This window comes from Gracilinanus agilis, chromosome 3 (assembly GCF_016433145.1).
Source record: "Gracilinanus agilis isolate LMUSP501 chromosome 3, AgileGrace, whole genome shotgun sequence".
Lineage (NCBI taxonomy): Eukaryota > Metazoa > Chordata > Mammalia > Didelphimorphia > Didelphidae > Gracilinanus > Gracilinanus agilis.
Window position 1 is genome coordinate 96,073,219 of NC_058132.1, and position 15,220 is coordinate 96,088,438.

At 41.2% G+C, this 15,220-nt stretch overlaps 1 protein-coding gene across 1 annotated transcript; it reads left to right on the plus strand.

Annotated features, from left to right (window-relative positions):
• The first annotated feature begins 2,707 nt into the window (after positions 1 to 2,707).
• Positions 2,708 to 7,397, plus strand: NEU3 (neuraminidase 3). The gene is made up of 2 exons (XM_044668918.1): positions 2,708 to 3,002; positions 6,324 to 7,397. Exons 1-2 carry the CDS (start codon positions 2,796 to 2,798, stop codon positions 7,395 to 7,397), a joined length of 1,281 nt encoding a protein of 426 aa, XP_044524853.1. The 5' UTR covers positions 2,708 to 2,795.
• The last annotated feature ends 7,823 nt before the right edge of the window (positions 7,398 to 15,220 follow it).

A 15,220-nucleotide genomic window follows, 5' to 3' on the forward strand; every position in this document is an offset into this window, starting at 1 on the left:
GTTAATTTTATAGATGCTTAAAAACTAAAGCTGGATGCTGTTATACACAGAATAGTCTATGAGCAGCGTAGGCACCTAACCCTAGCTATGAGACAGTCCTGAGATGACCCGACCTCCTACCATTATCTCCAGATTGAGACTCTGATGTTCTGAATTTTTCTGCTTCTATAGCCACATCCCAACTGACTTTTGGTTTCATGTCAGCTCAAATGCCCTCACTGTATTCTGCATTCCAACCAAAAAACTGGCAATCATGCTTGGCCAACATGGCTTCTTGCAAAAGTATTTACAAAATGAAGGGATGTTCTTCAATTGGGGAATGGCTGAGCAAATTGTGTTATCTGTTGGTGATAGGAGAGTATTGTGCTGTAAGGAATAATGAATTGGAGGAATTCCATGTGAACTGGAATGACCTCCAGGAATTGATTCAGAGTGAAAGGAGCAGAAACAGGAGAATCTTATACACAGAGACTGATACACTGCAGCACAATCTAATGTAATGGACTTCTCTACTAGCAGCAATGCAAGGATCCTGGACAATCCAGAGGAACTTGTAAGAAAGAATGCTACCAACATCCAGAGAAAGAACTGTGGAACCAGAAATGCATTAGAAAAATATATGCTCAATCATATAGTGCAATAGGGATGTGATTGTGGATGTAGATTCTAAATGATCACCCTAGTGCAAATATTAATATTATGGAAATAGGTCTTGATCAATGACACATGCAAAACCCAGTGGAATTGCTCATTGGCTATGGGAGGGGAGTGGGAGGAGGTGAGGGAAAGAACATGAATCATGTAACCACAGAAAAATATTCTAAATTAATTAGTTAAATAAATGAACTTAAATTCTTAACAAAAAAGAAAAAGAAAATGCCTTGTAGAATAGTCAATTTCCGGGGCAGCTGAGTAGCTCAGTGGATTGAGAGTCAGGCCTAGAGATGGGAGGTCCTAGGTTCAAATCTGACCTCAGACACTTCCCAACTGTGTGACTCTGGGCAAGTCACTTGACCCCCCATTGCCCATCCTTACCACTCTTTGACCTATGAGCCAATACACAGAAGTAAAGGGTTTAGAAAAATAATAAAAAAAAAAAATAGTCAATTCCGTATCATTCTAAGTTTTTCTACTGAGCCTGGATGATTGCTTGCTGGGAATGCTACAAGAGAATTCCTAGATACTCTCTGAAGTCCATTCTGATTTTTGAGAGTCTTTGCTCCTCTGTAGAAAAATCTAGTTAGTATCAGAGCAAATTTTTGAGAATTAATAGATTTCTTTTAGCTTGCTGATCTTTTTTTAAACCTTTACCTTCTACCTTAGAATTAATACTATGTGTTGGTTCTAAAGCATAAGAGTGATAAGGGCTAGGCAATGGGGATTAAGGGACTTGCCTAGGGTTACAGTTACTAGAAAGTGTCTGAGGTCAGATTTGAACCCAGGACCTCTCATCTCTAGGCCTGGCTTTCAAATCCACTGGGCTACCCAGCTGCCCCCAAGAGCACTAGCCTGCTTATTTTTGATGATGTTTGGTAAGGCAGAGAAGCCACAGCAGACTAGGAGCTGAGAAAATGTGATTGCTATGACGGATTTTTGCCAACAATTTGTACTGTATGCTTTAAGCTTTCACTAGCATTCAGGATGACTGAGGGTGACTCCCCATTGAAAAGCCTATTGAGGCATCAAAAGATCACCAGACTTGATTCTCGGGGTGTTTAGATCCTCAGTGATCATGAGGTGGTCGAAAGAACTCTGGATTTGAAGTAGAAGATCTTGAAGTTAATAGATGGCTCTTACTCCCTGGGGACAATGGGAAGGCACTTTCCCTTTCTGTACCTCTGAGGGTATGAGAGGTCTCTGTAAAATGAAGTACCTCTCTTGTGAACTTGAAGAACCTATAGGTGTACTAGGTTCTAATCCCTGCTGGAGAGACGGTAAGCAATAAGGTAACTTCATGGGTGGAGTATCACACATTCTTTCTGTAAGGAATTAAAATTAAGACTAAATATATGAGAATTCTAAGATAGTACTGTGGTCGCCAATTTAAAAATTTTATAGCTCAAGTCAAATTGACTTTTAGTAGTTTTATTTACATAAAAAGGTGGAAAGAGTGAAAGTAGAGGAATGTAAAAGAGGGTAGAGAAGAAGTCTAACCTGTCACTCTAAAATGTTACTACAGTCCCTGGCTCAACCCAGGCAGAGCTCTTGTTAACCTCTCAGTGAATTAAACTAGGGAGGCTTCAACCCATGAGGCCTCCTCCAAGAAGGGGAGGCCTCTCTGGAACTGATCTCTCCAGAAGCCAGGAAAGGAGGGTCAGTTTTCAATCACTCAACTCGAAGCTCCAAAGGAGAAGATCCAGGAGCAATCTTACCAGAAGCAGTCCAAGAGCCAGAAACCCAGGTTCAAGTTGTAGCTTCAAGCCACAGTCCCATTCCAAGATCCTCCAACCCAAAAATTCAGGCTGAAGACCTCTCAGACAGGAAGTTCAGAACCCTTTATAATACTTTTCCCACATCCCTTCCTGTCCCTTCCTCTTTACAGGAGCCAAATGCAGTCTTTAAATTTGCTTAGCACTGCCCAGGGGGTTGTCTCTGGATTTTCACCCACTTTTAGAAAGTGGCTTGTGGACCTCCCCTATTTAGTGTTAAGTAGGGGTGTTCTCAGTTTTTGTTGATTAATTTAAAAATAGGCAAGGGGAGAGTTAATCCTATCTTCACATTTCTTTCTTTCTCTTTCTCTCTCTGTCTCTCTGTCTTTCTTTCAGCTGCCTTTGCTGCCTTTTCTTTCAAGGACCATGGAAGAAAGAACACCCTGCTGTCCGGTTACCACTCTGTTTCATCAGGAAAGAGTTGGGGGGATCACATATCGGATCCCTGCACTGCTCTATATCCCCCCAGCCCACACATTGCTGGCCTTTGCAGAGAAACGTGCTACAGAGAGTGATGATGATGCTCTTTATCTAGTGCTTCGACGAGGCCAAAGGATGGGGCAGTCTGTGCAGGTAACTGATCCTGCAACTTTGGCAAAGCTTCTTGGCAATTTTTCTCTAAGAGTCTCCAAATCAAGAATTGTAGAACACAGAACATTGGAGTTTGGATAATGGAGTTGAGAGGGAAGGGTCTTTTCGAGATCATTCATCCAGCCACCTCATTTTACCCAGAAGAGAACTCTAAGCCTCATGAGAAGTGGTTCTGAACCCTACCCTGGGAATTCAGGAGTCTCAAAAAGGAAGGAGGAATTCTAGTCCTCATTTTCACTTCATGTCTGCCTCAGAGCAGAGCTTCTCTGTGTCCTTAGCACCATTTAGTTATTAATAATGTCCCTGAAATACAAATAATGATGCTGATAGCTCTGATAAACCTGAAAAAAAATCATAAAGTGTTTAGGTATATTTATATAAGAAATATTTATTCAATAATGGAATTTGCTATTATGTGCAATTTTCAACTTATGCAAAGGATCTTGGAACATATTGGTTGTGTAAAACAAGGTCCTACACTATTTATTGAAGAAAATGGTGTACCTCTAGAGCTCTACCAGCAAAAGTGGTTCCATTCTATCCTATTTCCTCCAACAGATTGCCCCTTTTGTCATTCCCACTGTCACTTATCTTCCATCTCTCCCTGCTTACAGGCTCCTTCCTTACAGCCTCCGAACATGACTGTGTCTCCCTCATCCTCAAAAACCCTCATTTGATCCTTCTGTCTCTACTAAATACCATCCTATATCTCTTCTACCTTTTTGTGGCTAAACTTGAAAAGGTGTTTACAATAGACGTCTGCATTTCTCATCTTCTCACTCTTTTCTTAACCCCTTGCAGTTTGGCTTTCAGCTTTATCATTTCACTGAAACTGTACTCTCCAGAGTTACCAATGTTCTCCTAATTCCAAATCCAGTTGTCTTTTCTTAGTCTTTATTCTCTGCAGCCTTTGACACGGCCGACCACTCTCTTCCAGGAGAATATTTTCTCTCTAGGTTTTTGAGATACTAGGCTCTCCTGATTTTCCACCCACCTCTCTGACTGGCTCCTTCTCTTTCGCTAGGTCTCCTCCAGGTCATGCCCTCTAACCAGAGGTGTCCCTCAGGTCTCTGTCCTGATCCTTGGTTTTATGTCCTTCTGTACTATTTTGCTTGGTGATCTCTTTAGTTTCTGTGGACTTAATTACCATCTCTATGCTAATGATTTTCAAATCTAACCTGTTCTGCCCCACACTCTCTGCTGAACTCCAGGCTCCACCTCCAAATGCCTCTCTTGCATTTCCAACTGGATGTGTCTAGTAGATATCCTCAACTCAATATGTCCAAAATGGAACTTTTCTTTCCCTGAGAATCCTTCTACCTTCCCTATTACTGTAGAGGCAACATAGCCCTCCCAGTCACCCACTGGGGCTCAAAACCTAGGTGTCAGCCTGGATTCCCCACTGCTTTTGTCGTCTCACACACATACCTTCACTGGCCAAGGCCTGTTGATTTCACCTTTTCACCAACATCTCTTGAATATGGCCCTTCTCTCCCCTCTCTGGAGCAGTAGCTCATCACCTCATGCCTGGATTATCGCAACAGCTGCGAGGGGTCTGCCTGCCTCCAATGTCTCCCCCCTCATCAGTGATTTTCTTGTAAAATGCAGATTTTGATCATGGTACCACCTATTCAATAAATTTCAGTGGCTTCCTGTTGCCTTCAGGAGTGAATATATGTCTTTCTGGCATTCAAAACCCTTTATAACCTATCCTCCTACTTTTCTAGCCTTCTTATACCATACTCCCTGCCAAGTGCTCTTTGACCCAGTGGCTCTGGCTTCCTGAATGTTCCACAAACAAAACACTCACATCTCTCAGCATTTTCTTTGGCTGCCCTACATACCTGGAACACTCTGACTGTTGACCTTGATGGATTCCTTTAAGTCCCAATTAAAATCCTACCTTCAACAGGAACCCTTCCTTAACTCCTCAAAATTCTAGTGCCTTCCCTTCTATTAATTATTTCCTATTTATCCTGTATATGTGATCCTTTTATCCTTTTATAGATGACATACATATATAATATATTATTTGCATATATAATTATATGTATATAGTATGTGTCTATTGTATGTATGTGAATATATACCTATATGTGTGTATATATATATATATATATGTAAAAATTTGCATATTTCCCCCCATTAAACTATAAACACCTTGAAGGCAGGAAACTGTCTTTTGCCCCTTTTTTCATCCCAGGCATTTGGCCCAGTGCTTGACAAATTGCAGGTGCTTAATAAATGTTTCTTGATTTACAGACTCTCCAGTGTTCTTTCACCTCACCTGCCTCCATGTACAGTGTGATCTAGTGACATGGGCTTCCTCACCATTCTTACACAAGACACCCCTTCTGCCACCCCCACCCCCTCCGTACACACTGTAGGTCTTCACTGGCTGTCCACCACCATTCCTAGAATTCTTTCCTTCCCCATCCTCACCTCCTGGCTTTTCTGGCTTCCTTCAGGTCTCGGCTAAAAGTCCCACCTTTTATAAGAAGCCTTTCCTGATCTTTCTCCTGAGATTACCCCAGTCTGGCCTTTTTGTATCTTGTTGTGTGGAGTTGTTGGCCTATTGTCTTCCCCACTGTGACCTCCCTGAGAGTGGAACCTGGGGTTTTTTGGTTTGTTTTCTTTTCTTTTCTTTGGATCCCTCTGTCTTAGTACAGGTCCCCATCTATTAGGAGCCTAATAAATGGGCATGGATTAGATTTGTCACTTCCTGGCCTTGTAACCGTGGGAAATTCCTGACCTCTTTGAGCTCTGGTTCTCTCATCTGTAAAATGGGTATATTAGTGAGTTATTTTTATTTTCAAGGCGTTATGATATGATGGGATTCGCATCAGGAAACCAGCTCCGATATTTATTAACAGCCTCATTTGGGGAGACCTTTTCATCCTCCTTCCTCCTTAAAGTGAAGATAATAACCTTTGCATTATCTGCTTCAGAGGACTGCTGGGGGCAAGTACTTTTATCACCTATGTAGCACTCAAGAAATGTGGGTTAACCATTATTAATAATAGCATTATTTACATTAATAATCCAGTTTACTGCCCAGTGTCTTAGCAAAGATAAAATGGGATAATATACTTTGTGAGAGTATCCTAGAAATATAAGCTTTTATTATTAGAGCTTTTAATCCCTTCCCTTCTCAACCTTTGCTTTTTCTAGACGGAAGAGGCTTGGCTTTTTTTTTCTTTTTTAAACCGCTTCTTATTGCAGCAAACATTTTTTGAACACCAGCCGTGGCCGAGTCCTGTTCCTGGGCCCCGTCCCACGCTTTTTCTTTCTCTCTTGCTCTAGTGGGGGCCTCAGGAGTCCCTGATGGAAGCCACATTACCTGGATTCCGAACCATGAACCCCTGCCCCGTGTGGGAGCACAAGAGCAGGAAGGTCTTCCTCTTCTTCATTTGCGTTCGCAACCACGTGTCTGAGCGGCAGCAGCTTTGCTCCCGGAGGAACGCGGCCCGCCTGTGCTTCGTCTCCAGCTCGGACGAGGGGCGTTCTTGGAGCCAGATCAGGGACCTGACCGAGGAAGTCATAGGGGAGAACATAGCGCACTGGGCCACGTTTGCCGTGGGGCCCGGCCATGGGATCCAGCTCCAGTCTGGGAGGTTGGTGATCCCCGCCTATGCCTATCTCCTCTCTCCCGTGCACTGCCTGGGGCAGCATCTGTGGCAAAGGGTCCGGCCGCACTCTCTGATGTTTTACAGCGATGACTGGGGTGCTACCTGGGAACACGGGCAGCACCTCGAGACCTGCAAAACCGGAGAGTGTGAGGTGGCAGAAGTGGTGAATCCCTGCGGCCGCCCCGTGTTGTACTGTAGCGCCCGGACCCAGGGGGGGCACCGGGCCGAAGCCCTCAGTACGGACCAGGGGGAGCACTTTGGAAAAGTTACCCTGTGCAGCGAGCTGTTGGAGACCGGCCACGGTTGTCAGGGAAGCGTGGTGAGCTTCCCGACCAGGAAAGAAGGAGCCCCAGATGGTGGGAGTGGCTCCTCGCGGCCGCCGACTCCGCCCAGCACTCCCCCAGAGGGGCTGGATGGCAGCAAGCCCCCAGCCTCGGGCTCGTGGCTCCTTTATTCACACCCCACGAACAGGAAACGGAGGCTCAACCTGGGCATCTATCTGAACCGATCTCCCCTGGAAGGCGTTTGCTGGTCCCAGCCCTGGATCCTCTACAAGGGTCCAAGCGGCTACTCTGACTTGGCCGTCCTCGAAGAGGGCTTGTTTGGGTGCTTGTTTGAGTGCGGAGAGAAGCTCGAGACGGAACAGATCACCTTCCAGCTGTTCACGGAACAGGAACTCCTCAGGCACGTTTCGGAAGACCATTCAGGTCCAGAGTGCCAGCCACTCGAGCGGAGTCGTCTCCTTTAGCCGCCACTCCCTGGGTGAGAGCTTGGAAAACCCCAGCCGCCTCGCTCTCCTGCCGGGAGAGGGGGGCAAGTCATAGTACCGGCCAGCCCTTCTCTATTGCCAAAACGTTTGCGAAGCCTTTTATGGATATTATCTCATTTGACCCTCCCAACACCTTCACCCAGTAGCTGCTGCTGCTGTTACTCCCATTTTACAGGTGAGGACACCGAGGCAAACAGGGAGAATTAGAGGCAATTTACTATTCAATGAATTCAGTGGATAACTGAAACCCATTTCTCTTCCCAGACTCCTACTTGCTCTGAGGCTTCCTTCCTTTTACTCTTTATCCTCTTCCATCCCTTGTTCAAGAGGCAGAAGGGACTGGTTGGCCTTTTGCAGAGGAAAGGATGCCCGTTGGAAGTCAGGACTCTCAAGTCTGGGCCTTGCTCAGAGGCTTGTCTGCGAGTTCCTTGTCTCAGAGCCTCTGGGTCCTGGAGAGTCTTAAGAAGGATAGCCAGGAGCAAAGACTGGGTGTTTGGGAAGAAAAGCATTGAGCAAGTTGGAGCAGATGCTTCCTCCCCTCACCAGTGCTGGGAGATGGAAGGGACCTGGACAGACCTCTTGCTAAATCATCAGAAACAGAAGGACCCGAGTTAAGTCAGCAAGTATTTCTAAACCTCCTATGTACCAGACACTGTGTCAAAAATAATGGGTGCAGAAGGCAGCGAGGTGGCAGCTGGGTGGCTCAGTGGATAGAGAGCTAAGGTTAGCGATAGGAGGTCCTGGGTTCAAATGTGGTCTCAGACACTTCCTAGTGATCCTGGGCAGGGCAAGTCACTTAACCCTGTCTGTCTAGCCCTTCCACTCTTCTGCCTTGGTACCAGTACAGAATATTGATTCCAAGAGGAAAGATAAGGGTTTTAAAAAAAAAAAGTAATGGGTACAAAGAAAGACAAAAACAATTACTGCCCTCAAATAGCTCACAGTGTGATGGAGAGAAAACATGCAGATAACTTTGGCCTAATAGCTATATGCAGGATGGACTGAAGAGAATCACAGAAGGAAGTTACTAGGATTAGGGAGCCTGGGAAAGGCTTCTTGCAGAAGGCAGGATTTTAACTAAGACTTGGAGAAAGCTGGTGATAGAGGGAGGGAGAGAATTCCAAGCATGAGAGACAATCTGGGATACGGAGACAAGAGGCCAGGGATGGAATATCTTGTACACAGAACAGAAAGGAGGCAAGTATCCCTGGATTGTAGAGTATTTGGAGGGAGAAGAAGGTGTAAGAAGATTGGAAAGAGGTAGGAGTGGCTATGTAGCTAAGCCAATAGAGGGCCAGGCCTAGAGATGGAAGGTCCTGGGTTCATATCTGACCTCAAGTACCCCTTGGCTGTGTGACCCTGGGCAAGTCATTTAATCCTCTTTGCCTAGCTGATATCACTCTTTTGCCTTGGAACCATTACTTAGTATTGATTCTAAGACAGGAGGTAAGAGTTTAAAAAAAAAAAAAAAAGCCTGGAAAGATAGGAAGAGGCTAGGATATGAAAAGCCTTGAAATCCAATGTATTTTATATTTAATCCTGGAGATCATAGGGAACTAGATGGAGCTAGGTGGCACAGTGAATAAAGTGTTGGTCCTGAAGTCCAGAAGACTCATTTTTCTGAGTTCAAATCCGGCCTCAGACACTTATTGATTGTGTGACCCTCGGCATGTCACTTCACCCTGTTGGCCTCAGTTTCCTCATCTGTAAAATGAGCTAGAGAAGCAAATGTCAAACTACTCTAGTAACTTTGCCAAGAAAACTCCAAATGGGGTCATGAGAAGTTGGACATGACTAAACAACAGATGAAAGACTTCATCATGTACTGAAAAGGAAGCAAAATTAAACGAGAAGATATCTTTGAGAAAGTCTCTAAATAATAATAGCTGATATTTACATGGTGCTGTAAAGTACTTTTTGTTTATTTTTTTCCAGATATCAGTAAGGTAGGGAGGACAAGTGTCATGTTTGACAAATGAGGAGACTGAGGTTCAGAGAGAGGAAATGACTTATCTAAGGATTTACCACTAGGAAGTAGTAGGTCTAGGACTGGCACTGACACCTTTTTAATTTAAGTCTGAATCCCTTTTTTACTATACCACAATATCTCTTGACTCATTGCTCACATCCTTAGCCATTTCCAAGTCTCACAATAGCCCCCAAAAGACAAAGCAAAGGTATATAGGGAAAGAATCATCACCTACACATGGGCAAGGTCGTATGGCCAAGAGGTTTCAGAACTAGGATTTGAGCCCAGGTCTAATCCCAGTGTAATGATTGCCTATAGTTAGTCCTTCTAGACCTTTGTGGGCAAGGCAGAGTGTTCTAGGCTCCTTTCTAGCACTGTTGTATTTTCCGTGGTTTTATGATGCTTACTTGATGATTTAGTGATGTTCCTTGTTTTTCCCTGTATCTGACACCACTGAATCTCTTGCCAGAATACCACCTTGGCTTTGGTTATTTCTTGGGACCTCACACCCAAGTAGACAAATCCCCTGGATACACTCAAACTTCAGCTTCACACATACACCATCCCTACCATGCCCTGGCCCACTGTGGCAATCTGACTGGACTAGTCTCTCCAAGACTCAGCTGCTTTTTCTGTAAAATGAAGACTTTGGATGAGATGATCCTCTAATGTCCTATCCAACACCTGCATTTTCTATTCCAAGGCCCCTTCCAAAGCTAACACTTTTCTATATGAGAAGATCATTTCCATTTGTTACGATATTCTAAAGCCCCTTCCAGCTATAACATTCAGTGTTCTAAGGCCCCTCTCAGCTTGACATTGTTTTCCAGGGCCTCTTCCAGTTCTGACATTCTGGGACATGGTTACTTTACTTATTAGTGGCTCTGACATTCAGTGTAGCCAGAATTTAGAAACAGTTATCCCAAACATAGATTCTTTGATCACCAACTGGGAAGAGAAAGTGAGAGAGAGAGAGCTGTGCTGCTCCTGCCATATCCCTCTGAGAGAGATGAGGTCACCAAAGAGAAGACCAACAGCTGTCGTGTTGGCTCTGTGAAGTGTGACAAGACCAGGGAAAGCTGGGTACTGGGAGGTTTTCTGAATTGAAATCTAAGACTGTCTTGCTGGGACTTCTCAGCAAAACCACAGATAGCAACTTTTCCCATCCCCAACCCTGCTGCCTTTCATAGAATCCTAGGGTTGAAAGGAAGAGACCTCAGATGACACCTAGTCCAACCGGTTCCTGAACAGGAATTTTCTGTTTTTATATAATCTATACTTTCCATTGTATTTTTCCAATTACTTTCTTACCAGAGAGCTATCTCTTAAAACACAGTTTAGAGAAAGCAAAAGATTTCCACAAAACTTATATTTACAAAAATGTCTGATGCTATATGCATCTTGGTGGTCAAGATAATGGAATATTGGATTTAGAATCAGAAATCTTTGAATTCAAATGCTGCCTCAGACACTTACTAGCTATGTGATCCTAAGTAAGTCGTTTGACCTCTTATATGACTGTTTCCTCATTTATAAAACTGGATTAATAATAGCACCTACTTCTCTGGATTGTTGTGAGTATAGAGTGAGATAATATATTTTTGGGAAGCTCTTCACAAACTTTTAAGGGCTATATGTGGGAGGCCAATAAGAGAAACAGAGTCTCAAATAGATAAAAATCTGAGACTCCTCTTTTGACCCCTTTTATGATCCACACCTTTTCTTATTGAAAAACATTATAGCTCTCTACGAAAATTTTAAGTTCTTAGTAAACCAGCATGTAATGAGTTAGTGGCCTTTTTTCACTCAGCAGAGTAAAGCTGCAGCTGTGGGTATATCTCTCTAACTGCTACAGGCATCCCAAGGTCATGGAGTGGCAAGCTCAGGCAAAATAACTTTTAGATAAAGTGAGGCTCATGTTTAGCCTTGGGACTTTTTTTCTCATCCAGCATTATCTTCATAAGAAAATTCTTTGTAAAACTATTATTGTGCTTTGATGTGACATAATTTGTGTTTCTGCACTAACACGAAGTTTTAGGGGGATTCTTGTGTGTGAAATAAGTCTTGAAGTATATATAATAAACTCCATGCTGCAAGAGAGAGCTGGAAGAAGCAGCTATGAGCTAACAGAAAGATCTCCCGTGTCCCGTTATTTCCTTATCAACTAAGCTGTCTTTATCAGATTATCTGGAGATGATAGATAGATCTCGAGATATTGGAGCCTGAACAGGGACCTTGGAACAGGGACCTTGGATCGCTGGATTCAGGTAAAGTTTTGCCCTCCCCCTCAGACAACTCCCAAATTATTACAGTTTAGTTTCTGCCCAAAGAAGGGCAAGAAATCCAGAGTTTTCAGAACTTTCCCCTTAAGGGAAGACACTAACAGTAAAAGAATAGATTAACAGGATGGGACATTGTGAATCAAAGGAAAGAAATCTTTTTATTGCTATAACTAAGCACATCATCAGGAATGGGGAGTAAAATTAAGTAAAGAACAGCTCACTAAATTTCTTGATCTTATTCAAAATTGTAGCAGGTGGATTCCCTTAGAATTTTGGCAAAAAGTTGACAATGATTTGAAAAATTATTATATTGAGCATGGATTAGAACAAGTTCCAGAAAAAATTTCATCGGCTGATGAAAAAACAACTTTGTTATCTGGTCAGAATGCAGAGAATGAAGTCTTTAAGGTTTCAATGTTAGAATTGGAGGAGGAGGAAAAGGCTTATTGTAAATCAAACCAGAGCCTTAAAATCCAAGTGAAAAAGCCACCAGCAGCAGATCCTCCTCCACCTAAAAACCTCTCTTCAACAGAGGAAAGAGAGATAAAAGCAGAGAAGCCTCTGCAGCTTGGAGCTCCAGCTCTGCAGCCACAGCCCCGGAATATAGGGTTTAAAGGAGCAGTACAAAATGCTCAGAAGGAAGGAGACATGTCATTCTGTTTCCCAGTTATTTTTAGAGCAGATGAATTGGATGATGATGAAGTAGTAGCTCCTACATGGGAGCCTCTTCCCTACAGTGTTAAAAGAAATTAAGATAGCATGTGCTTCATATGGTCCTGCTTCTCCATACACTTTAAATTTGGTGGAGACTTTGGGGGGGGGAGGACTTTGGATGACCCCCTTTGATTGGATGCATACAGCAAGATATATCCTTTCTGGAGGGGACTACCTTTTTTAGAAATCAGAATTTGATGAATTGGCAAAATGGAAGGTAGCCATTAATAAAAAACAGGGCATTAGAGTTACCAAAGAAATGTTACTTGGAATAGATGAATGGGAATTACATGCTGATCAGATTAATTTGCCTAGAGAAGCTTTAATTCAATGTACGAAGTGTGCCTTAAAGGCATGGAAAAGAATCCCAGTAACTGAGAAACTGTCCACAGGTTTGGCCTAGATTAGACAAGGATCAGAGGAAAGATACTCAGATTTTATAGAAAAGTTAAATCAGGAGATAAAAAAATATACAAATGATGAATATGCAACTCAGATAATAGTCTAAAAGTTTGCCTATGACAATGCCAATAATGTGTCAGAGCATGCTTCAAAATGTTAAAAAAATCTGGGACTATTAATGACTATGTGAAAGCTTGTGAGAACTTTACTCCAGTATACATGCAGAGTATAGCCATTGCGGCAGCCCTGAAAGGAAAAACATATTCTGAAATAATTAAGAGCTCAAAAGCTATACAGAGCTCTTGTTCCAATGCCCCTAACTCTTTGTGTCCCAGATGTGAGAAAGGTTACCACTGGAAGAAAAATTGTAATTCCAAATTCCATTGAAGTGGTTACAGATTACTTGATAAGAGATTTCAGGGAAGATGGAAAGGAGGCCAACCACCGGCTCCACCAATGACTAAATTTAATCCAAGAATTCATCCTAGCTTAGCCAGTTCCTTGCTAGAATTAACCAGTTTAAACTTTCTTTTTTCTCCAGATTTCTTTAGTCATGAAAGATGTGATTTATTCATCTTTTGATAAGATGTCTTATATTTGTTGGAGAATGCGTGAAATGCCCGGGAAATATGTCCTTGATCAGTCTGTGTGCCTATATGTTTTGTGTATGTGTCTATGATCTGTTTGTAATTTAAATTTTATGGTTTTGTCTGTGATCACAATGGAATTTTGGAGAAAATAAATCTCTCTCTCATTTATTCCAGAGGAATGGGAAAGACAGACAGAGGAGTTTGAAAAATTCAGAAAAATAACATCTCTAATGGATTTCTTAGTGTTTTAAACTCTAAGAGAATTAAATTGCTTAAAAGAAATCATATTCTCTGCTCTCATTAAGGCGAGAATCAACAAGATAACTTGTCTACATTTCTTCTTCCATTTCTTACTGGCAATAAGAAAAGGAACACAGATATCATAAGACAAAAACAGGGGACAGATTTGATCCTACCACCAAATTCTATCAACAGGTTAAATACTGAGATATATATTTAATCAAAATTGCCAAGGATTCTAAATGCAATCTAAGAAAAATCTTATTCAGACAGAAAAAAATGATTCTGAATTATGTACTGAAGTACAGAAGTGAAATTTAAGACTTTCTTAGCTTATCAGAACCATCAGTTTTGAATAGGTACTGATGGTATAGTATAAATCTATTGAGAAAATGGAATTTCAGTTAATTTTACATGTGCACAAAATTTTATATTGGAAAAGTTATCTATTAAGACTTGCAGTGTGTAAAAGATGGATTTAAATAATCAGATTTGCCAAAAATGCTTATCAAACTAATTGCAAAATAGAAGGGTAAAGCATATAAGAATACTAAAAGAAATAATCAGGTATAATTTGGATGTAGTGAAGTTTAAATTAATATTCATTTGGAAGTACTAAATCATCAAGGTTTTAAAATAATCAGGCAAATTTTATAAATTCAGTAACTAAAGGGAAAGAGCACAGCCACTTGAGAAGTGGCTACAGCCTTGGACATGTTTCAAAAGTAATTTAACCCCTTCTACATATAGGAAGGAGACTCTGACTATAATTTTTTTCAGAAACAGGGAAGAATAATAATTATTGAAGAGTGACAGTTATACCAACTCAAACTCAGTAAAGTGAAATAATTAATAAGAAGCTAATGTTAATTTTGTAACTTACAGAAATCTGGCTCAATTTAAGTAGTTATCTCAATTTCAAATAATATTAGAATATGCAAAAAATAATTATTTTAGCAACTTAAATCTAAGCTTTAAAGGTACTAGATCCTAGTCAAATTATGTCTCTTATATCCACTATTTCACTAGTCCTTAAAGGTTAATTGAATAGATTGTATTCTCATAATATTTGTGATTTGTAGTAATACATTCAAATCCAGAATATAAAATTATAACAAAATGCATAACCCTCATAATAATTTGATATCATTGTTAATATGTACTTGATTGTGATGGCTTTAATATCATTATAATGTCTTTTACTTTGTAATGATGTTGATGCAAATATAACTTATTAATAAATTGTTAATATTATAATAGTGTAATTGAAGAATGCATTTAAGTAGAAATATTGATCATATCAGTAATCCTAAGGAACCTGAAATAAGACTATTATTTGCAAATGTAGGAATATTCCAAGGTACTTGGCTGAAAATTTTGAAGTTTTAAATCAATATCTTTGAAGAGTAATTTTATATCAAGATCAAAACATGTAAATCTTACAAGTACAATAATTTAAATGGTCATAGAGAAAAACAACTGCTACTGAGAAAAAATTTTTTTGTCCTTTTAAAAACTTAGAACTTCTAACAAACTTATTAACCCCTTGCTTACATTAAATTTAGAACCTAAAGGGGTAATTAGCAGTCTCATTGAATTTTGATG